The sequence below is a fragment of the Rhinatrema bivittatum genome, chromosome 2 (genome assembly GCF_901001135.1).
Source record: "Rhinatrema bivittatum chromosome 2, aRhiBiv1.1, whole genome shotgun sequence".
NCBI classification, from domain to species: domain Eukaryota; kingdom Metazoa; phylum Chordata; class Amphibia; order Gymnophiona; family Rhinatrematidae; genus Rhinatrema; species Rhinatrema bivittatum.
In genome coordinates this window covers 238,834,532-238,857,938 of record NC_042616.1, presented here as the reverse complement: position 1 = coordinate 238,857,938, position 23,407 = coordinate 238,834,532, and the positions used below count along the sequence as shown (strand labels likewise).

Sequence of the window (23,407 nt, the reverse complement as noted above, 5' to 3'; positions counted from 1 at the left end):
CATATGGGTTCCATGTAGGGTTTTCTGGTTGGCACCAAGGAAATGGGTGCAAATACTTGATATTTTTTTACCTCAGAAAACTGAACTTTGAATATTTTTTCATATAAATCTATTATAAATGCATAATTTTTAACTGTGTGAGTAGGAGGTCGGGTGCAAGAGTATAAGATGTGCCTAGAGGTGAAAGAGTTAAAATGTCACACCTCTATGCTCAGGTAGAGGGGTGATAATAGTTTAGGTCCCTGGAAGGAGCCTGGCTTTTTTTGGCAGGCCCCAGTCAGAGACTGAATGAAGGGGGGGGGGGGGGGCGGCTATAAAATAATTGTTCCAGAGGGCAGTAAAACAGCTAGCACCGGCCCCGAGTCGTGTGCACATTTTTATATGCGTTTCGGTTCACGCCGTCACATGCAAATCCATTGCTAATGATGGCATTAGTTATGACTCCCCCATGCAGAGAGGTGCACTACTAGGTTGCCTCCTGTTTTCTTAGATTAACTCCTAGTCCAAGGTGAAGTAAAGATTCCAGGGCTGTTAGTCTATGGCGAAAGCTGGAGTTCCACAGCCAACCACTACTGTACCATACCACTCAGGCCATGAGAGACTTTACTCACAATACTAAAGGGAAGTCTAACGCTACAGCACCCGCCTGCGCTTTGTAATCAACCGCCCTTGGCAGCATCTCTCACTGCACGGGGGGGTGACCGCACACTTTACCGATCTACCTCCCAATCCCTGTGCCAAAATGTCCCCACGCAGACTCCTACATTAAGCGATGGCAGGAGTTCAGGTGAGGTCCGGAATAAACGGATGTCTAATGATTAGACTGGGAGCTGTCAGTCACACCGGCGGCCCTTGGCGTAGCAGCCTGTGACTGGGAAAGCTTGGATTCTCGCACGGATCGGCTCTACGTGTTTAGGAGAAGAAAAAAAAACAAACAGAAAAAGTACAGGGTCGCTGCAACCTACTATCCCGGGAGTGGCTAAAAGCCAAGCACGCCTGGGTTTCAGGTTAAAGGAAAACCTGAAAAGTTTCTCGTGGCAGGAGAGTGAAAGCAGGACGACTCCCGGCTGAGAACCCGGAAATCAAGGACTGACAATGGACTCCGACAGCGCAGGCTCACCCCCCCCCCCCCCCCCGGCTGAGGATCGGGAGCTCACCTGTAAGGGTTACTATCCAGCACCTCGGGGCTCATGCTGGGGATGCGGGGCCGCGACTGCCCGCCGCCCTCCGGCCGCCCCTTGGCTCTCTCGCGGCTCAGCTCGGCTTCCAGCTCCCGGATCCGGTGCCGCAGCTCCTCCACCAGCCCCGCGGAGGCCATGCTGGAGAGCCCGAAGGGAGGGTAAGGGAGAGGATAGAACCCCCCGCTTCCGCTGCCGATCTCAGGGCCACGTCTGCACTGAGCCAAAGAGAAGAGAGCGCCTGCAGCAGCAGCAGCTTCCTTCCGCTCTCTCCCGCCACTCCTACAGCTCTCACTCCTCCCCATCCGCTGACACCCCCACCACGGCCCTGCTCCTCCTCCTCCCTCTCAGCCGGCAGCCTCTCCCACCTCCTGATCCTCCCATTCAGCAGCAGCAGCAGATATAGGGGAATAAACAGCCACAGCTAGAGCAAAGCACCGCCAAAGAACGCATTAACACAGAATCTTTTATGCATAACTAAAAAAAAAAAAGTCTCCAGCAAAACGCTCATTGCGGATATAAAAGTTTAATATTGCTAATGGCGAGTCTCCCGGTCAAAAAGTTTAGATTCACATTTCTTCCAAACAAACACAGTTTTTGAGGCAAATAGAATTACACGTAATTCATTCATTCATTCTTCAACCTCCTCTCCTAGAGTCTTTCCGGACACAAAACCGCCATCAAATCAAAACCTGTCCTCAACCCAAACTTCGTTCCGTTCTGCTTTCTTGTGCCCTGTTGTCTCTGCTCCACCTCTAAAATCTTGATTGGTGGAGAGGCAAAGAAAAACCCTGGGAGGTGGAGCTACGGTAAAATTTAAATCCCCGCCCCCTTCGCGCTCTGTCTATTTTTCCTTGGCCAGACTTGCGCGCTTGAGTCTACCTCTACGACAAGGGGCGGGGTGCTGGGCGGGCGGTAGGCGGAGCTTGATCCGCTCGCTGTCAGATCAGCCGCTTGCTTTGTACGCTGTTTGCGTAGCTGTGGCCGAATGGGGGAGGTTACGGCAGAGGCGCTGCTGCGAGGACTTTGCTCTGTGGGATAGGAGTGTCATGGCGGAACCAGACACCAGTGAGGTGCGCGAGAAGCACAGGTTCAGCCAAGCGGCTCTGGACAGTTATCTGTCTGCTAACCTGCCGGACTTCCCCCTGACCCCGCCGGAGCCACTAATGGTCCGCCAGTACAGGTAACAATAATACCCACCTCCCTAGGATCAACCTGTTTGGTACTTAGTAAGGGACTTTACTCCAGTCTTGGCTCTTTGACACCCTTGGATGCAATTTATTGCCAATAAGAACATAAGATTTGCCATACTGGGTCAGACCAAAGTTCCAGCAAGCCCAGTGTCCTGTTTCCAACAGTGGCCAAGCCAGGTCACAAGTACCTATACTATACTAGTATACAATAGTGAGGGCTGGAAAAATCCTGGGGGCATGGTCACCTGGTCCCTAAAATTCAGAAAGCAAAAAAAAAAAAAAGTATTTTCAAAATAAAATATAGATCAAATATAAAAGCAAATTTTAATGGAGCCAAATAAAATAAGCAAAATAGGAACAACAAAAGAGAGTGAAAAGTGAGAACAAATAAAGCAAAAGTTTTCTTTGGCTCCTAAACATTTTTGACTAGTGCCTATGCTTTCTAAATATATTTCTATCCCTGCCTATCCTGGGGTAATTCTGCACAATGCAGAATTTGAGTAGAATTCCCCTCCTGCACAGAATTTCTATGCTCTTTGCAGAATTTGCACAGCAGCCGTGAGTGGAGCCCATACCTCTCATGGCGAAGACACAGACAAGAGAGGCCTGGGATACCCTCAGGTGGGTTCCATCCCACCTGCAGCTGAAGATGGAGGGCCCCAGAATGACAGCACAAGAGAAGTATGCATCTATGTGTGAGAGAGAAGGGATACTCTGTGAGGGAGTTTGTATGTGAGTGAGAGATTGGGAGCTGTGTGTATATGTGAGAGAGAGAGAGAGGAGGAGTCTGTTAGGGTGTGTGAGAAAGAAAAGGAGCCAGTGTGAAGGGGACATTTGTGTGAGAGAGAGAGAGCTTGTATGAAGTGGGGTGTGTGCGCAAGGGGGACAGAGGATGCATGTGAGGGGGTGTGTGTGTGTGTCTGCGCGCAAGAGAGAGGGTCCTGTGGGAGGGGCTGTATGAGAGAGGGATCAAACCCAGGGAGTGGAGGGCTAAGGGTTGAGGAGAGAGTGGAAGAGTTGAGCCTGGAAAGGAAGAAGTTGATAGTGAAGGGCGGAGGAATTGGGGCTTGAGAGGGCAGAGTGAAAGGGAGAAGTAGGAAGGGACACTTACAGTGTACTTCCAGAGGAATTCTGCTCAAAATATTTAGAACTGTATCTTTCAGTAATAACTTATATATTATAACTTATTACATTTTAAATTAATTACTCAAAGTCTTTATATTTATTTTGACCAATATAAAGTATGCAGAATTTTAAATTTTTGTGCATAGAATTCTCTCAGGAGTAACTATAGTGTGGATTTCCACTGGACAAAGCAGGAGACAGATTGCTGTCATCCCACCTCCACCTCTCTTCGCCGTATTACTGTGGTCCTCTTATTCTCAGATGGGGATATCAATCCCTATCCTTGCTCTCCAAGGCAACTTTCAAGCCATCTGTGCATATCAGGTACCTCTTCAATCTTAGCTTTATCCCTGCTCTCTCCCTCTTCTCTCCCTTTCTCGTGTTCCCTGTAGAATCCCACTCTATTTCCAGTAAGCTTGCTTACATTCAGGACTTCTTTATATCTCATTCTCTTCATCTCCATGCCTTGCTTTCCCCCTGAGGACTCTGCCCTCAGTTGCTGCTCTGTCATGGAGGTTCTCTTTTCTCCCATACATCTTGCACAGTGGGGGGGGGGGTGAATAACGGCTCTTCCCGTCCTGTACGTTTCAACCCCTTCTACCTCATTCCCACTCCTTTTCTTTCTTTGATGCCCACACCATCTGCCTATTCATCCCACTACCTCTCTGGGTGGCTGGCATTTATCAACCCCCCCGCATAACATCCATACATACCGCAAATCGCTCTAGGAGGCCGGTCACTTGATTAAGCAGTTCCTGCTGCTGCTGCTGGATACACTGGTCCAGCCTGGGTATGACCTGGATTGAGGGCTGGTCTGCCAAGTTTATGGCCTCCGCAAACTGTCACGGTTGTGAGCCCTTATGTTGTGGCGTGGTCAGACATTCACCACTCTCTCCATGAGTAAATACTTCCTGGTATTTTCGGAGGCTCCCCCCTTGTAGTTTCCCATCATGACCCCTAGTTTTTGTTGGGTTTGTGGAATAGTGTGGACTCTTACTCGCAGTGGTGATGACTCCTCCCACGGGGAGGGGCCCCGTGGGGAACCATAGCGATAGGCTAGACTCAGAGAGCAGACACTTGAGAGGGAAAGCTTTATTGTACTGCTGTAGATAGATGATACTTGCACAGGAACGGATGGCACCGAAGTCCAGCAATGTGCCACTTAGCTCAGACAGTCTCAGATGTAGATGATCTCACCCGGATGTACTAGGTTGGTAGTGTTCCGCATAGTGGGTTAAGCTGAACCTGAAGGGTGGAAATGGAGAGCTGGAGCATAGAGGTACTCACTGAAGAGTAGTGCAGGAATCCTCCTGGTAGATGAAGGCGGGACCCGAAGTCCGTGGTGCAGGATACCCTGAGCTGGGTAGGCCCTCGAGGAGCGAGTGATCCTGAAAAGAGAAGAGACCCCCGAGGAGCAGTTGTCTGAGATAGGTAGTAGAAACCCCGAAGGGTAGATGGAAGCGAGAGGCCCCCGAGGCGCGGGTGCCCAGAGCTTCTTCAGGAGCAAGATACCCCGGAGGGTAGCATGGAATCCAAGGGTGCAGCTTAGAAGCGGTCAGCGTAGCTAAACCAAAGTCCTTGCTAACTCGTTCGTTAGGAGCGGAGAGGAGGCTTAAATACCCGGAGGTATTGATGTCATGCGGTGGGGACGCCCCTGAGGTTCCCACCATGACGTGTAGCTAAGCGTAGGCAGCGTGCACGCGCGCGTGCCTTAGGAGGCCACAGGAAGGAGCATGGTGGACGGGGACGCCCATGCTGTGTTGGAGATGCCGAGGGTTTCGGCACTCTACACTGGAGGCAGCCATCTTACCCATGGAGGAGGAGAAAGGTAAAAAAGAGGTGAGGCAGAGCAGTCGCAGCCGTCTGCAACCGACGGATGCAACAGTTTTACTGTTTCCTATCCATTGAAAAAGGTTTGTTTCTTGTCCATTATTACCTCTCGGGTATCTAAATGTCTGTATCATACTAGTCAGATCTGTGTCTTGGTTTGATTGGGGATGCTGCGGAGACAGCGGTAACATGCTCTTCAGGGGAGAGCATCCTGGTCATCATTCCAGGGTCACGCCTGCTGGCTGGATTCAGGGTCTATAACTGAATTCCAGAAGGAGCTCTGGTGCGTGGCTCCTAGCTGAGGATTGTCACTGCAGTGGCCTGACCAGATATTTGGGGGGGGGGTGTCAGCAAATGTGGGTTAAAAATAGGATGAATGAAGAGTGATTGAGCTGGAGGCTCAAAAATCTAGAGGAAACTGCCAGCGCAGGTTTACTAAGACTTTTTTCCATTCTTTGTCTGTTGGGGTGGGGAAGCTTGGTAAATTGACCCCTAGGACTTGATTTTGTTACTTATTCATTCTGGAGGAAGTGAAAGAGTCTATTTGGACTTGTTGGGTCCTGTTGTTAAGATATGAAGTGAACAAGTCCAGCACAAGTCCAGAACAAGTCCAGAGAAGGTGGTTTGTTAGTGTTATATAAAGAAAATGTGAATGTAGTTAAACGTCCATTGCAATTAGAAGGAGATATTGAAGGAATGGTGTCATTGAGTCTGACTTTTTGTTTAATTTATCAGCCTCCTGGCTTTACTGACCAGAAATTATTTATTTTGGTTGATCAATTGATAGCAATACATATAAACCCTTCAGATTTTATATTAGGTGATTTTAATATGCATATAGAGGTACATTTGTGATATGCTAAAGATTTTATTGATTTAATAACTGATATTGGTATACATTGGTATACATTGATAATACATCAATCGAAACAAAGTTTTTGTCAGGAATCTTGTTGGCAGCAACATATTTTAACTTTAGATGGTATTTTTTAAGTTATTTGGTCTGATCATTTAGTTATTAATCTGCCTTTATGGAAACCTAATTTTGTTAATACTTTTGTTAGGCTAAAGAGAGTAATATGAAATAAGGTTGACCCTGAGAAAGTTTGAGACAAGGTTAATAGAGATAGGACCAGTTGATACCAGCTCTGTGAGTTGTTCTGATTTAGTAGATTGTTGGAATAATTCTTGAAGTCAATTTTTTGATCATGTAGCACCTGAAAAGATGATTTTTTTTACAAAAAAGGAACAAAGTTACCCCCAGTTCACAAAAGAGTTAATTGACCTTCGAGCAAAGGTTTGGAGGGAAGATAGAGGAGATTAAAAACTGATGAGGCAAAGCGGATGCAATCAGAGCCCTTGGCTATGTACAGGCAAAGAGTTTATGAACTCCACTGGGGTTATTATACCTGGAGTTTGAATTCTTCTTTGAGTAACTCTAAATTATTATTTACTGCAGTACATAAACGTTTGGAGGGTCTGAAGTAAGTACAAGATAAGATCACCGAGGCAGAGAATTTATCTGCATATTTTATTCAAAAGATTTCTAATTTGCATTCCTCACTAGGGACACGAATGCTTGTGGTTACTATTGAGATTGTAGAGAAATGGTCCGAGTTTTCTCTCCTTATGCTAGTTAAATTGGGAGAAGTTGTCTCACAATTGAGCTCAGTTTCCATTTCTGTTGACCCTTTCCCCCTTTCGGTAATACAAGTAACAAAAAAAAGACATGTATAGCATATGATTACTTATGGTAAATGCCTCATTAGGTGAAGGGCGACTTCCAAATGCATTAAAGAGAGCAATTATTTATCCTGTGAAAAAAGAATTATTCTTTATCATCTTTGGAAATCAAGTATCGACCAATTTCAAATCTTTTAACTGTGGCTAAAATTATAGAGAAATGGGTATGGAACCAATGGTGTGATTTCCTTAAAGAGGAAGATATATTGATTGTTTGGCAGTTCAGGTTTCGTGTTACGGAACTGAAACTTGCTTACTGTCCAAAGATTTTGTACGTAAAGAGGCTGATGGGGCTAAGCCAGTTTTCCTGATTCAACTTGATATTAATTTGGCATTTGGCACTGTTGATCATAAAATATTAAGACGTTTACAGACTGTAGGTTAAGGAGTCTATAGTATTGTGCTGGTTTGAGTCATCTTTAACTGATAGAACACAGCGAGCGAGGGTTAAGGAGAATTCCTCCTCCTGGAAAATGTATTGCCTTCAGGGGTCCACATTAGCGGCAGTTTTATTTGATATCTATTAACACACGTTTAAGATCTCTAGGTACCAGTGACGACAAGGAGAATCGGATGATAGCAAGCCCTTTAATAAAGGGCTTGCTATCATCCGATTCTCCTTGTCGTCACTGTTACACAGCTCACTGGATCGGTTACCGCTTTGCTTTTTAGATCTCTAGGTACTACATAATTATTTATGCTGATGATATTCATATTTTATTTCCCTGTGGTACAGATGGAAGGTTACCTGAAGTTACCTACTGAAATACTTGATCCGCTGTCAAGTCATGGATGAAGACAAATAGATTATTTGTCTTGGATGTGCTTAACACTATTCTTTGATGTACATATTGAGATGAAGGCACACAATCTGGGCATAATATTACCCTCTCCCCTTATTTTACAGACTCAGAGAAGACAAGTAGTAAAAAGTTATTTTTTCGTAATTTGAAAATGGTTCGACTGTTAAGAAATTATATTGACAAGAATAGCCTGCAGAATGCTGTATAAGTGCTAATACTTAGATTATTGTAATTCATTATATCTTGGTATACCAAAGAAGTGGTTAAGAGCTTTAGATTTAATGCAAAATGCTGCTAGGAGTCTTATAACTTGTGCCGGCTAGTCTATAGATGTGAATCGGAACCAGAATCGGTTCGGATTTCAGTTCCGATTCACAGTAAGCAAGTTTCAGTTCCGTAACACGAAACCTGAACTGCCAGACAATCAATATATCTTCCTCTTTAAGGAAATCACACCATTGGTTTCCTGTTCAGCAGCAAACTCGTTTAAAGGTGCTGACGTTGGCTCATAAAGTGCTATATGGTGAAGCCCCGAATGGCCTTACTGATCTTTTAGTTCCTTACACTGTCACATACATTACGATCTGCTAATTGCAATTTTTTCGCAGTTTCCACTTTTTTAACATTTTCAAAATTACAGACTACTCGAAGCAAGCTTTTTGCTTTTGCTGGTCTGCAGTTGTGGAACTTATTTTCTGATGATCTAAGGGAGGGGACGCGATTATTTGGCCTTTCAAAAGAAATTTTTATTCCAAGAAGCATATGGTTTATAATTGTACTATTGTTTCATTGTATTTTGTTTTTATTAATACCTTTGTTTTGATTGTGGATCTGCATTCAATAGTATTCTCTTATAAAGCATGCACTATATGCTGTTTTAAATAAGTAATTAAATATGTATACGTTGAGAGGGCAAGACGGAGAGAAGGGATCAGTGCCAGAGGGGGTGTGTGTGAGACCAGATTGGCATGAGGGGCAGGAGCATTTGAGAGCAGCAGGGATGTGGTTTGAAGGAGGGAAAGAGGACTCGGGGGAGGAACTTCAAAAAAGAGCCAGAGATGTGAGTGGGAGCAGGACTGAAGCCAAGGCAGAGAGATCCCCCTCCCATTCTGGAGCCTCAAGTTTTGATTCTGCCAGTCTTCAATGAAAGAATAAGTAGAAATCTGCATTTGTAGAACTATTATTGCAAGAAATGTGATATTTTGACCTCAGGTGTTTGGCAGAGACCTGGAAAACTCCCTGTAATTTTCTCCGTTTTGGGTTCTGATCTCTTTCAGTAAGGCCCCAGAAACCATATCTTTTTGGGCCATTTCCCAGCTGATTGCATTTCCTTCAGGTCTGCTGTCAGTATCCCACCAAAAATTGTCCCTTAAACACAAAATAAAAAAAATGATTTTATCATGGGGCATACAGACAAATTTTTATTTGTTTTGTGTGGGTAAAAATGTTTCCTTGCCTAAAACGACCTTCTGAACATTGCCTTGCCTCCTTGCGCGTGTGTCTATCCACCGGCAAAAGTACACTTGCTGTGGAGCAGCATGCATACCCTCAGCCACTGAGAAAAGGGCCAGGGGAGTGAATGCACACATTTAAATGTCTGTTTTCCCTGTCCTTCTTAATGGACTTGTATGGTAGCATGGCTTTACCCAAGGCAAGTCTTGCCTCTCAAATTTGCTTCACTTTTTTGAAGGAGTTAATAAACATGTGGCTAAAGGTGAACTGGTAGATGTAGTATACTTGGATTTTCAGAAGACGTTTGATAAAGTTCCTCAGGAGAGGCTTCTACGAAAAGTAAAAAGTCATGGGATAGGTGGCGATATCCTTTCGCGGATTACAAACTGGCTAAAAGACAGTAAACAGAGAGTAGGATTAAATGGACAATTTTCTCAGTGGAAGGGAGTGGGCAGTGTAGTGCCTCAGGGATCTGTATTTGGACCCGTATTTTTCAATATATTTATAAATGATCTGAAAAGAAATACGATGAGTGAGGTAATCAAATTTGCAGATGATACAAAATTGTTCAGAGTAGTTAAATCACAAGCAGATTGTGATAAATTGCAGGAAGACCTTGTGAGACTGGAAAATTGGGCATCAAAATGGCAGATGAAATTTAATGTGGATAAGTGCAAGGTGATGCATTTAGGGGAAAAATAACCCATGCTATAGTTACACAATGTTAGGTTAAATATGAGGTGCTACCACCTAAGAAAGAGATCTAGGCGTCATAGTGGATAACACATTGAAATCGTCGGTTCAGTGTGCTGCGGCAGTCAAAAAAGCAAACAGAATGTTGGAAATTATTAGAAAGGGAATGGTGAATAAAATGGAAAATGTCATAATGCCTCTATGTCGCTGCATGGTGAGACCGTACCTTGAATACCTTGTACAATTCTGGTTGCCGCATCTCAAAAAAGATATAATTGCGATGGAGAAGGTACAGAGAAGGGCTACCAAAATGATAAGGGGAATGGAACAGCTCCCCTATGAGGAAAGACTAAAGAGGTTAGGACTTTTCAGCTTGGAGAAGAGACGGCTGAGGGGGGATATGATAGAGATGTTTAAAATCATGAGAGGTCTAGAATGGGTAGATGTGAATCTGTTATTTAGTCTTACAGATAATAGAAAGACTAGGGGGCACTCCATGAAGTTAGTATGTGGCACATTTAAAACTAATCGGGGAAAGTTCTTTTTAACTCCACGCACAATTAAACTCTGGAATTTGTTGCCAGGGGATGTGGTTAGTGCAGTTAGTGGGGCTGTGTTTAAAAAGGATTGGATAAGTTCTTGGAGGAGAAGTCCATTACCTGTTATTAATTAAGTTGACTTAGAAAATAGCCACTGCTATTACTAGCAACGGTAACATAGGTTTTGGGCACTTGCCAGGTTCTTATGGCCTGGATTGGCCACTGTTAGAAACAGGATGCTGGGCTTGATGGACCCTTGGTCTGACCCAGTATGGCATTTTCTTATGTTTTTAATAATGCTAACAAACTGGTGGCTTTTTCTGTTTATATCTGATATTTTTAGAATTAGTTGCATGATAATTTTAATTTTGTGCATTTTAGGTCAGGACAGTCCAACCCAACGTTTTACCTGCAGAAGGGTACTAAGCAGTACGTACTTCGGAAAAAACCTCATGGCCCCCTTCTACCTGGAGCACATCGGGTATGCATTAGTTTGACTGGTTTACAAGAAACTCTTAACTGTCGTCTTGTTTAAATATATTTTACTGTTTAAGAAACTGATACTGAGCTCTCACTGGTTGTTCTTTTAAATGTTGAATTTAATATGCACAAATACTATATATCAGCATGCAAAGAGGAGTTTGTTACGCAGAACTCAAAATTTCTTTCTTTTTTGGTGTATATTTTTGTTTTGCTTGGCACATAATTAATTCTCTTATTGTTCAAACAAGCGAACATACTAAACCCACTTAAGATTAAGATGCAAGTGGACTGAGAACCAGGTGTTGTGGTAGAGGTTGTGAAACCGGATTTGGGAGTCTCCATTTTGAGCCAGCAGCAGCGCAGTCAGTTGTGTCACAAAGCTCCTTCTGACTCAGGCTTTCTGCTAGCAATGGGCCAAAAACTCATGAGTACAGACTGAGGTTGCTGCTGCAAACCCTGACGGTTATCTGGGGGTGGATGGGTGGGACAATTTTTTATTTTTTTTTAATGGATCGCAGTATCTGGAACCCTGTTTAAAAATGACAAATTCTTTAATCGTATTGAGAACGCTGTCATTTTTACCCTAGCTGGACATTCTTGCAGTTGGCAAAGAAACTCTTTCTGCAGGCAGATAGATATAGAATGACTTGTTGAGGATCACGTGATGCTGTGAGCTGGACAGCCTCATTTAAAAGCTTGCCTGCTTACCCAAAATGTGGCAGCAGTGCATGTTAAATCAGTGTGCATCGGCTACAGTATGTCCACTTGAATGGCTAAAAAAAGATAAAGGAAAACAAAAAAGGACCATTGATGTAATCCAAAATGGTGGGTGCTCAGGCGAACGGGGAGGGAGCTCAGCTGAATCCGGCAATGGCTGCAGAACTCAGTGGCAGTGCTAACAGCGCTTGATACAAAACTGGAGGAAATTGATAAGATTTATGAGAAGCTGGAAGAGGTAACATCGATAATATCGGAGCACAGCAAACAAGTCGAAGATGTGGAACAGAAAGTACTGGATGCACAAGACGAGCTGCACATCCTTTCCAAAACTGTGTCATCTTTGCAGGCAAGTATTGAGTATTTATGAAGACAGGCTTGAAGACCTAGAGAATAGCTCGAGAAGGAATACTTTATCTCTTTTTAGTCAGTAAGGAGGCCCAGACAACTGATCCGTAAAGATAGACTTTTATTGCCAGCAAGATGCAGCTAAGACAAAGGCTCAGTACAACTGCATGCCCCTCCCCTTCAGGAGCAGACTCTTATGCACTTTACAGTTCTTATCTTTTACACATGCGTTCTAAGCATTGCTGAGCAAGCATATTCCGGCTGAAGGGGCTACTGACCCCCTCCCTAGACACCCTGGAACTTTCGTGAAACTTCTCCCATGTTCTGCAGGAGAGGCTGCTGGGACTTGCAGTTCTGGAAAGGAATTCGCGAGTCTGCAGTAATACAGCCCATCACATAATACATCCATTGTTCTAATCTAGGTTACAGCAGTGAAAGCTTATCAGAGAATAAGAACAGCGAAGCCAAAAAAATGAAAATGTGCAATGTGCTGACAGAGAGTTTCTCAATGTCCTAATTACAGCTGTATTGCAGACTGTAAGTAAACCCGTCATGAAGCAGGGAATTCTGGTACATGAAGTCCTTTGTCAGGTTGAAGCGTTCAGACCCCTTCATTCCCCCCTTTGATACTTATCATTCTTTATGAAAAGTATCACACCATCACAACGCAACTGTGGAGCTGAAAGAAACAGAAACAAGAAAAATTAGCAATTTGAGTTCTCAGGGGGCCCTAATTTCCCAAACAGTCCGATGGTTTCTTCACGGGTTTGAGACGGATGGGCCCTAATGGCTCCACCCCCCTTTGTAGCCCGAACTTGTCATGTATGGGAAGATGGCCCAGGATAAAACATGAGGATGGTTAAACAGGTTCTATAGGCTCAGAGGAATACATGTACAGTGACAGGAGCTGCGTGGCTGTTTTGCGTTCAGCAATGTCCTTCATCACCCGACGAAGGCGGTTTGAGCAAGAAAGGAATAATTCAGGGTCCTAAAAGACAAAACAGAATTAAACTGGCTGGGATAACAAACAAGCTCTTAAATCCATCGATCATGGAAAACCAACCACGGAATCCATTGGTCCAGTCCCATGCACTATTCCACTGCTGGACAGGGACGTGTGCCATCTTGACCATGCGATCAGTGATATCTTGGATAACCTTGCTTTGGTCATCTACCTGTAAACAACAATTGGGGAGGTTAAATGTTCCACAAACCCTCCTTCCTGGGCCAGAGGGTAATCTAAAACCAATCTATTCTGGTACACTGCAGTCATAATTTTGGTATTTTCTTTTGCCCAGAGTTTAAGAGCGAGAGCAGTCGTTGGTGATGAGCTCCAGGACTGCCTGAAGCCTGATTGTTCAGTTGTTTTCCCTCTATAATGCTCCATGCACTTGAATTGTAAGAAAGGCATATTTAGAGTCTGTTTAGATATTTACAGTTTGTCCTTCTGCCAACTGCAGAGCTCGAGTAAGGGCAATTAGTTCAGCTTTTTGTGCAGACGTTCCTGGGGGAAGAGGTTGAGCCTCAACGATTTCATCTTCGGATACAACAGCATATCCAGCAGAACGTATCTCATGAATGATTTAGCTGCTCCCATCAGTTAATAAAGTCCAAGCTCCCTGCCAGGGTTGATCCCTCAGGTCTGGTCTACTGGAATGTATTGTAGTCATGACTTCTTCACAATCATGGGCAAATGGTTCAGGTGCCGGCATAAGAGTGGCCGGTTTCAAGTTTTTGCTGTCCTGTATTTGAAGTTCAGGTGTTTCACACAGTAAGGCTTAATACTTGACGAGACGTGAATTAGTCATCCGTTTTGGTCCATGGGTCTCTGGTAGTCCTTGAATAGTAAGAGGAGTTGTTACTTGTAAAGTCTGTCCAAATGTTAGCTTAACAGCTTCGGGTATCAGTAAGCATGCAGCAGCAATGCTTTGAAGGCAACCAGGCCATCCTTTTGCAACATTGTCCATTCCTTTTGACAGATATGCAACAGGTCGTTCCTATGATTCAAAAGTTTGAGTCAATACCCCAATGGCCATTCCTTTCTTTTCATCGACGTATAGATGAAATGGTTTCATTACATCTGGTAACCCTAGAGCAGGGGGTTCACTCAAGGCATCTTTCAATTGTTGTAAACTTGTCAATTCATGGGTTTCCCACTGAAAAGTCTGAGATTCCGCCTCCTTTCCCCGCAACTTGTCGTACAGGGACTGGGTAATGACAGCGTAGTTAGCAATCCACAGTCTACAGTATCCTGCAGCTCCAAGGAATGCTCGGAGCTCCTTCTTGCAAGTGGGTACAGGTTGACCTCGTATTGAACTGGTACGGGATATTCCAAGACAGCGGGTACCTTCCCGAATTTGGAATCCCAAGTATTCTACTTCCAATTCACAAATTTGCGCCTTCTTTTTACTTGCACGGTATCCTTTTGAGTACAACGTCTTTAACAAGTGGAGTGTGGCTATAGCACATTCGTGATACGTGTCACGAAACAACAGAAGGTCATCCACATACTGTATGACTGGCCCATACGTGACTTGGTACATCTTCAAGTCTTTTGCCAGTTGCTCCCCGAACATCGTGGGTGAGTGCTTAAATCCTTGCGGTAAGCGAGTCCATGTGTACTGCTGCTTGATTCCAGTTTGTGCATTTTCCCATGTGAAGGCAAAGATCTTCTGGCATTCTTCTGCTACTGGAACGGAGAAGAAAGCATCTTTGAGGTCAATGACACTGTTCCACTTGGATGTAGGGGAAACCTGAGCCAAGATTGAGTATGGATTGGGTACGAGGGCTACTAGATCTGCTACTTGATTGTTCACTTTCCGTAAATCTTGTACAGGTCGGTAGTCAGAAGAACCGGGTTTCTTTACGGGCAGCAGAGGGGTGTTCCAAGCAGATCGGATTCGCCTGAGAATACCCAAATCATACAGTCTTTGCAGATGTATCTGGATTCCTTGCCTGGCCATATATGGAATGGGGTATTGAGGTTGATTGATCACCTGTGCATTCTGTTTCATCTCTATCCATATGGGGGTAGCGTCGATAGCTATTCCTCCCGGGTTCTGTTCGGACCATACTTGGGGTACACTATCCATCAGTTGTCTTCGTTTTTCGGTGAGGGGGGTGTTGTTTTCATATCGATGTTCGATGGTTCGTTCGACTATGGGAAGATGTAGTCTCCATTCTTCTTGGAGGGGATAGATGAGTATCACTGGATGGTCCCCGAAGGAGGCTTTAACTTCCCCTGTTGGTTGAAATCTCAATGTGGTCTGAGGCTTACACAGCAGGTTCCATCCGATAAGGGATACCATGGTCCCGCCTACTTGTATACTTCATTCTTTCTGCAGAGGGGCAGTGAGTACCTGACCTGAGGCACCCACTATAGAAACAGTCTCTTTCGTCGGGGGGGCCGATTGGTGCAGTCATGACAGATCGTTGGCCTCTGAGTCCAACAGGCCCCTGATTTTTGTTGTGTTACCTCGTGGATCTCCACCAGAGGGTCAGTGGGGATTCTTCCCTCCCGGTCTCTTCAGGCTGTATGCTCCTTGTCGCCTCCCCCGCCATCTGCCAGTGGGGGTTGTCCAATCTCCTTCCTCCTCGGCCCCTTTGTGTCGGTGCAGGTCCATTTTTGTCGTTAGTATTCACTGCAGGGCTCCCGTATTTCTTTTGCCATTCTTCACAGTCTCTCTTCCAATGGCCTTCATTTTTGCAGTACGCACACTGATTCTTTCCAAAGGGGGGGTCTTGTTCCCCCTCCTCTTCGCGGTCTGCCATTGTCTTGGCTCCTTCCCGTCCCGAGTGTCCTCGAGAGCGGCGGCTAACAGTCACTTTCTCCTTCATATGTCTACTTGCTTCTCTCTTTTCTCTTCCACTTCTCTATTTCCACATACCTGGTCTGCTATAGCTTTTAACTGGCTGAGGCTCATGCCCTCAAAGCCCTCGGCCTTCTGCAGGTTCTTTCGGATGTCAGGTCTATTATTAAGTTCCTGGTTGCAGAGACGGGCCCCTTTTCTTCTCTTCCTGATCCCTGTTCCCATACATCTCAAAATACGATGAAAAGATCACAGTCCATCTGGAAATTGAATAGGTGACCTGCGCCTGGAGGCAAATCAATTCTGACGAGGCTGAGAAGCTGCAAAACATTGCTTCCTTCATACTTGTAAGTTTGGCATTGGGTTAATTCAATAAAGTCAACCTGGATCTGCAGGCAAGGATCCAGGGGGGGCGCTTTAGGTGTGCAGGAGTGATGATCAAACCCTTGGAAGCCTTGTATCAATTACATTGCAAACACTAAGAACATATGGTAATAGCCAGAGCCCAGCCCCCACCAGTGGTAAAAGAACATAATTGCAATATATATATATATATGTGTGTGTGTGTGGGCTACTACTTTATCATTTGGGCCGACTCATATTTGCTCTTGTTCCTAATCTTGCATAGTGGCCCCTTCTCTTGCCCACAACTTCCAATAATCCTTATCTTGCGCCTGCCACTGAATCAAAATTTGTAATATTAAGTCTTTGTTTTCTCTGTGTTTTTTTTTTTTTTTTTTTACAAACGGCATCCTGTAATTCCCACAGTCAGAACTGCAGCTGTCTTATCTTGCCGCTTGCTATGCTCTGTATATTTAACAAAGCTTTAACAAAGGTCCCATTCTTAATCATTTCTCCTCTAATTTTCCCAGAGACAGCTTCAAAATAAACTGCGTCAGCAAAAGAGAGTTCATACTTTATCATGCGTTCCAATGTAACTTTTAAATAACAGATAATATATAGGAGACAAGTAAGAACAATAATTAACATGGTATTAGAGAATAGAAAGATAAGCATAGGGAGGACACTGGGATAGAAGATATGAGAAAACTAAAAACTTCTGATTAGCAACGCCAGCATTGAAACGCACAGCCATATTGAATGCCTACACACTACGTACTGACACGCAGTGGGACGCACCACCATTCCACTTTGTACTGTAACAATTAATTTGCTGCTATAAAATGTCTTAAAAATAGCCCGCATCATAAGGCACTAAATGATTTGTAAGGGACCCTTGGTTCTGGTATTTCTTTGCAAGTAGCAATCCTTTGTCAGATTACAGACAGTTTTAGCAAGGACCTTGGAGAATAAATTTAATCAGCAGAAACTCGGAGCTACAATCTTCCTTTCTTTTAATTAACATACCACAATTCTATCTTTATTCACATACGCACACCATCAACTAACTTTCAATAATGTTCTGTTAAAACAAACGAAACAATTTTCATTCACCCAGGCTAGCCCAATGTCCCCTTTTTTTTTTTTTTTTTCTTCTCTCTCTGGCTCGATCCCCTCCTCTCTCCTGTAATTATCTCTGCCGTTAACCCTTAACTGCCATCAAGTTCTAAACTTCAACACCAGTAAATGCATTCTCAGTAATCAAATCAGTATTTTAACTTAACACTGTAAATTAATTTGTTGTATAGTAGTCTTGTGCAGCATCTGTAAACCAAAACTCTTCTTATTAGGGTTTAAAACAATTAAAAAAATCCCTGGTACATGTGCTTGCAATTCACAGATAGCAGTTATCAAAAGAAATAATGCATTTGATCACAAAAAGAAATTTGTCTAACCGATCTACCACAGTAGAATTTTTTTTTTTTTACAGGTACCTTACAGACAGACAGACACTGGGGACTTCCGGTTCCCCATTTTGCGTACTTGAGTTACCATTACGAGGGCGGCTCCCTCTACTAGCTTCTTTGCCCACGACAGAGGAATCGAACACTTCGCTATAGTGCTCCGTCATGATTTTTAATGGAGTAGAACCGCCCCCTCCCATTAGGATAGAATCACAGACAAAGGAGGGAAGGGAAGACGGATAGGTAAGGGGTCCGTATCCGTCAGACACAAAGGGTCACAATCGCCCCGACTAGGACGCGGTCAGCCCGGCCTAGAACTGCGAGGCCATTCACTCTCTTTCACACAACAAGAAACCTATTCCCACTAGCATATGCTTTACTTATTACTTGTACATGCGCGTGGTCTTCGGAACGGGGTTCCTACTAACACACTGCGTGGGGTGTGATCAAGGCCCCCTCGGTCCGCCGGGGATGGACCGGTTATTTCTTTAGCTAGCTATTCTTCACTTATTTCCATGTACCCATAATACTCGCCTCTAGGGGTCTTCCGATCGTCATGAAAGCCTTCTTCCCGGATCACCAGCCCAAAGGTCTCAGAGGATCTCCGTGGAATGACCCCCTCAGATACCTGATCACTGAACTCAGCGGTGGCCACTCACCAGGCAAGTCTGGGGGATCACTCCGCCACAAAATCTCCTGGACCAACTGGGGGGCTAAAATAGCGTCCCCGGTACCTCCTGGCTGGCTCGCCAAATGTAACCGTCTCTTTTTAGTCAGTAAGGAGGCCCAGACAACTGATCTGTAAAGATAGACTTTTATTGCCAGCAAGATGCAGCTAAGACAAAGGCTCAGTACAACTGCATGCCCCTCCCCTTCAGGAGCAGACTCTTATGCACTTTACAGTTCTTATCTTTTACACATGCGTTGTAAGCATTGCTGAGCAAGCATATTCCGGCTGAAGGGGCTACTGACCCCCTCCCTAGACACCCTGGAATTTTCGTGAAACTTCTCCCATGTTCTGCAGGAGAGGCTGCTGGGACTTGCAGTTCTGGAAAGGAATTCGCGAGTCTGCAGTAATACAGCCCGTCACATAATACATCCATTGTTCTAATCTAGGTTACAGCAGTGAAAGCTTATCAGAGAATAAGCACAGCGAAGCCAAAAAAATGAAAATGTGCAATGTGCTGCCCCTTCAGGCCTGCCTGAAAGCCTGACAGAGGAGAGCTCTGAAGATTTCTGGAGGAATGGCTGCCTAGGGAACTAGGCCTAGGAGAAGCCTTCGGCCACGTGTATTGACCATTCGCATAGACTGGGGCAGAGGAAGAAGGCAGTGCTGAAATCAAGAGTGGTGAGAGCACACATTTTAAACTTTCTGCATAAGTCTGCTATTCTTCAGGCAATTCGCAATGGAAGGCAGTTGCAATAAAGCATGATTTTTATCTTGTTCCATTTTTATTTGCTGCACTGCTTTCTGCTGCTGCTGCTGCTGTCACAAAATGGATGTTCCCAATAATAGGGGAACCTTCTTCAAACAGCTTTCAAGCTTGCTAATTACTAGCAGAAAGAAAAAGCTACAGTTTCAGTGGCTGGAATAATCCCAGACTCCTGGAAAGAAGGGCCACTGTGGCAGCCCAGGGCAGCTCTCTGCTGCCAGGCTGCATATAACAGGAAGTACCATTATGGAGAGGGGGAAGAAGAGATTGCTGGATGGAAGGAAGGGGAAAGGAAGAAGAGGCCAGAGGAGTAAAAGGCAACATAGAAAAAAAATGCCTGGTGTGGGAGTGAAGGGTGGTGTGGCATGGCAGGGCAGGATGTTTCGCCTGCACAGGAGCTCTGGCACCTCCTCATAGCAAAGCCTGAGCCATTGCTAGCAAGGTTTTAGTGGAATTCTTGAGTTGCACCAAGGTAAGCTAGTTTACAGTCCACTGGGGATTACAAGTCTGTATCCCATTCTCTGAAGACAAGCAGTTCACCGTAGTCACATGTATGGATCATGTGACCACACTTGGCACCAAGTGTACAGATTCTTCCAGCGTGTTCTGGAACAATGTGAAACCCTTTTCACCGCCTGCATCGTAGTTCCGGCACCGCTGCACTCCTATAGCTTCCCGGCCTCAGTTCCTTTTTGTCTGTTGGAAAGCTCAGCTGTGTATTCACCACTGCAAGCTCGCAGAATGGCTTTAGAGAATTGACTTTTTTTTTTTGGCTTTTGCCATTTAATCCCTAATTTTTTCCAATTAGGTTTTTCTTTTCGGTATCCCTGCTGGACTGGCCCACACTTTATTTTTTTCCTGATGTGATCATTGCCAGCTGGCTGCCCCGCCAAAACATTTCCTATTCTTTGAACTATTTACTTTAGGAGGAAAATGTATTTGATTTTTGCCTTGTCAGTTTGCCTCACCATTTTGGAAAAGCAGGAGAGCAACTTTAAGTTCTGCCCCAGGTGCAAAGAGTATATGTCCATCACTGACAACGATATGCTTTCAGCTGTCTGAAGGATAAATCATCTTGAATTTTGAGCTAGGAGTTCCTCTCTAATTTGTTTTGGGTTTTTTTTTCCCCAGTATATTTTATTGGAAAATAAGCAATACAATTGACATGTAACTCCCACTGAGCTCAAGCTATAAGCAGTTGAGGCAACGTAACAAACATTTATTTATTTATTTATTTAGAACTTTTCTATACCGACTTTCCAGTAACAGAATTACTGATCAATTCGGTTTACATTTTGAACAATAACAGTGACAAGTAAATGTCTTACAAAGAACAGGTATAAATAACTTGGAAATAAATATATGGGGTTAATAACAAGAGATATAATATACATTGCCTAAGTAGGCAGAGTTTTGGACTGCCAAGGAGTTGAAGTTGAATTGCATAATTCTTTAGAGAATTCTTTGTGGTATTCTTAGGTTATTCTTAGGGTATTCATAAATATATGGGGTTAATAACAAGAGATATAATATACATTGCCTGAGTAGGCAGAGTTTTGGACTGCCAAGGAGTTGAAGTTGAATAGCATAATTCTTTAGAGAATTCTTTGTGGTGTTCTTAGGGTATTCATAGAGGGTTCAAAGAATTTTTAGGGTTGTACTTGTCTGGTACTTGTCTGGTTCTTGTGTAGTTCTCTTGTAGGTTATTGAAAATAACTGAGGATCTTGTTCTTGTGTAGTTCTCTTGTAGGTTATTGTCTGGTTCTTGTGTAGTTCTTTTGTAGGTTATTGAAAATAACTGAGGATCTTAAATAGTTCTCTTTATAAATAGTTCTCTTTATAATTCGATTGGAAATGACCTAAAGGGGACCTTGGCAGAGATAGTTCAGCAGACTGATGTTATGGAAAGGCTTGGTGGAAGAGCCAAGTCTTAAGTCTTTTTTTGAAGATAATGTGGCATTGCACTGATTTGAGTTCCGGCGGGAGCGTATTCCAGAGTTTGGGACCAGCTGTGGAGAATGCTCTTTTGCTTAACGTTGATTTCATTCGTGGTATCTGGAGATTGTTTCTGTAGGCTTGTCTCACTGGTCTAGTAGAGGTGTGGAGTTGGAGAGGGATTTTGAGCTTCAGTGGGGCCAGGTTGTGTATTGCTTTGTGTATTGATGAAAGCACTTTGAAGAGTATTCTGAAATTGACGGGAAGCCAGTGTAGGCTTTTTAAGATGGGTGAGATGTGGTCTCTTTTGTTTGTCTTGGTTAGGATTCTTGCCGAGGCGTTTTGCAACATCTGTAATGGTTTTAAGGCGTTTGCGGGGAGGCCTACTAGAAGAGAGTTGCAGTAATCTATTTTTGTGAGTATGATTGCTTGTAGAACCAATCGGAAATCCTGAAAATGGAGGAGTGGTCTAAGTCTTTTTAAGACTTGTAATTTGAAGAATCCGTCTTTTACTATATTATTGATGAGAGCTCTGTAATTCATTTGGTTGTCAAGTATAACTCCTAGATTTCTGACTTGTGGTGACAGTGTCAGTTGAGTGGTGAGGTTGGTGCCGGGAAGTGAGTGAGTTCCATCTGGAGAAATGAGTAGGTATTCTGTTTTGTTTTGGTTAAGAATAAGATTTAGACTTGTGAGTAAGTTGTTGATGGCTTGTTGGCATGTATTCCAGAAATCTAGAGTTTTTTGGAGAGATTCAGTGATAGGGATTAGAATCTGTACATCGTCTGCGTATAGGTAGTGGATGAGATTTAGGTTGAGCAAGAGTTGGCAAAGTGGAAGGAGGTAAATATTGAATAAGGTTGGTGAGAGGGACGATCCCTGTGGGACTCCCAGGTCGCAGGTGATTGGTTGAGATTCTTCCTTGTTGACCTTGACTTTATATTGTCTGTTATTGAGGAACGATTTGAACCAGTTGAGAGCTGTATCTCTAATTCCAATGTCTGACAGACGATCTAATAATGTATTATGATTTACCGTATCAAATGCTGCTGATAGGTCTAAGAGGATGAGTAGACAAGGACATCTTTTTTCAAGATTCAGTAATATGGAATCCGTTAAGGAGATTAGGAGGGTTTCTGTGCTTCTGGACTGACGGAAACCAAACTGGGCTGGAGAGAGAATGTTGTTATCGTTTAGATATTCTGTGAGTTGTTTGTTTGCTACTCTTTCTAAAATTTTAGCAATGAAAGGTAGATTAGCTATTGGGCGAAAGTTGGATGGGATATCTGGTGAAAGATTAGGTTTTTTCAGGAGCGGCTTTATAATTGCCATTTTGAGGGAGTCAGGGACTAGTCCTTGAGATAGGGAGCAATTGATGATTTGTGCAATGGGTTTGGATATGGTTTTAGCGCATGAGATGAGGAGATTGATGGGAATGGTATCCTGAGGATGTGAGGAGGGTTTCATTTTTTTTAGGATGTTTTCTATTTCTAAGGAGGCAGTCATTTCGAATTCTCTCAGGCATGTCTTTTGTGATGGGAAGGTTATATGTGGTGAAACTGGCGTGTAACTGTTGTTGTTCTTGGATTGCGTTAGTAGGTTTGGGATCTTGTTCTTGAAGTAAATTGCCAGTTCTTCTGCTTTGCTTGCCGCTTTATCGTCTGAAATGGCTGTCGATGGAGGTTTCGTGAGGGACGAGATCAGTGAGAAAAGTGCTCTGGGGTCAAAGATGAAGTGGTGTATTTTTTGAGAGTAAAAATCTTTTTTTGCTTGCAGGATGGATGTTCTGTATAGGTGCATCGTGGACTTGTATGTCGAGAGGTTGGAAGATGTTGGATTTTTACGCCAAAGTAGTTCTTTTTTTCTGAGCTCCTGTTTTAAGGATTTTAGTTTTGGTGTATACCATGGTTTTCTGTTGTCTTTATTAGCTAGGGCAGTTTTGGTGATGGTTGGGCATGAAGAGTCGGCCACTTTTTTGGTGATGAAGTTCCAGGATAATATGGCTGAGTCCGCGTTAGTGAGGTCCAGATTGTTGAGTTCAGTAGTTAGGCTATTGTTTATTGTCTCCTGGCTGCATATTTTCCTGAATTGGATAGTGTTATTTTGCTTTTTTGAAGGGGTAGGTATGTTTATTTTTAGTACGGTGTTGATCAGTTTATGGTCCGACCAGGGAATAGTGAGGCATGTGGGGTGGGAGGAGGTGGAAAGATCCTGGTTGATGAAGATGAGGTCCAGCGTATGCCCTGCTTTGTGGGTCGGTTCTTTAATTAGTTGTTTGAAACCCATGAAGTTTAGTGCATTTAGGAATGTTTCGCAGCTTG

General features: G+C 43.8%; 2 protein-coding genes across 4 annotated transcripts in view; one reads left to right on the top strand and one right to left on the bottom strand.

The window, feature by feature from the left end:
- Nucleotides 1-1,818, bottom strand: part of UBA5 (ubiquitin like modifier activating enzyme 5) — a 36,431-nt gene extending 34,613 nt beyond the window's left edge. Inside the window, exon 1 of one of the 2 annotated variants that reach the window (XM_029589312.1) lies at nt 1,795-1,818. In XM_029589312.1, the coding sequence (XP_029445172.1) occupies nt 1,795-1,805 (11 nt within the window). In that variant the 5' untranslated portion in view covers nt 1,806-1,818. Of the gene's footprint in view, nt 1-1,157; nt 1,532-1,794 lie in introns of those variants that run through there. The other variant, XM_029589311.1, reaches the window with a different exon arrangement.
- A 310-nt stretch (nt 1,819-2,128) lies between these two features.
- ACAD11 (acyl-CoA dehydrogenase family member 11) overlaps nt 2,129-23,407 on the top strand; it is a 289,500-nt gene continuing 268,221 nt past the window's right edge. Inside the window, exons 1-2 of one of the 2 annotated variants that reach the window (XM_029589309.1) lie at nt 2,129-2,361; nt 10,938-11,037. In XM_029589309.1, coding sequence (XP_029445169.1) covers nt 2,228-2,361; nt 10,938-11,037 — 234 coding nt within the window. In that variant the 5' untranslated portion in view covers nt 2,129-2,227. The remainder of the gene's footprint in view (nt 2,362-10,937; nt 11,038-23,407) is intronic. The other variant, XM_029589308.1, reaches the window with a different exon arrangement.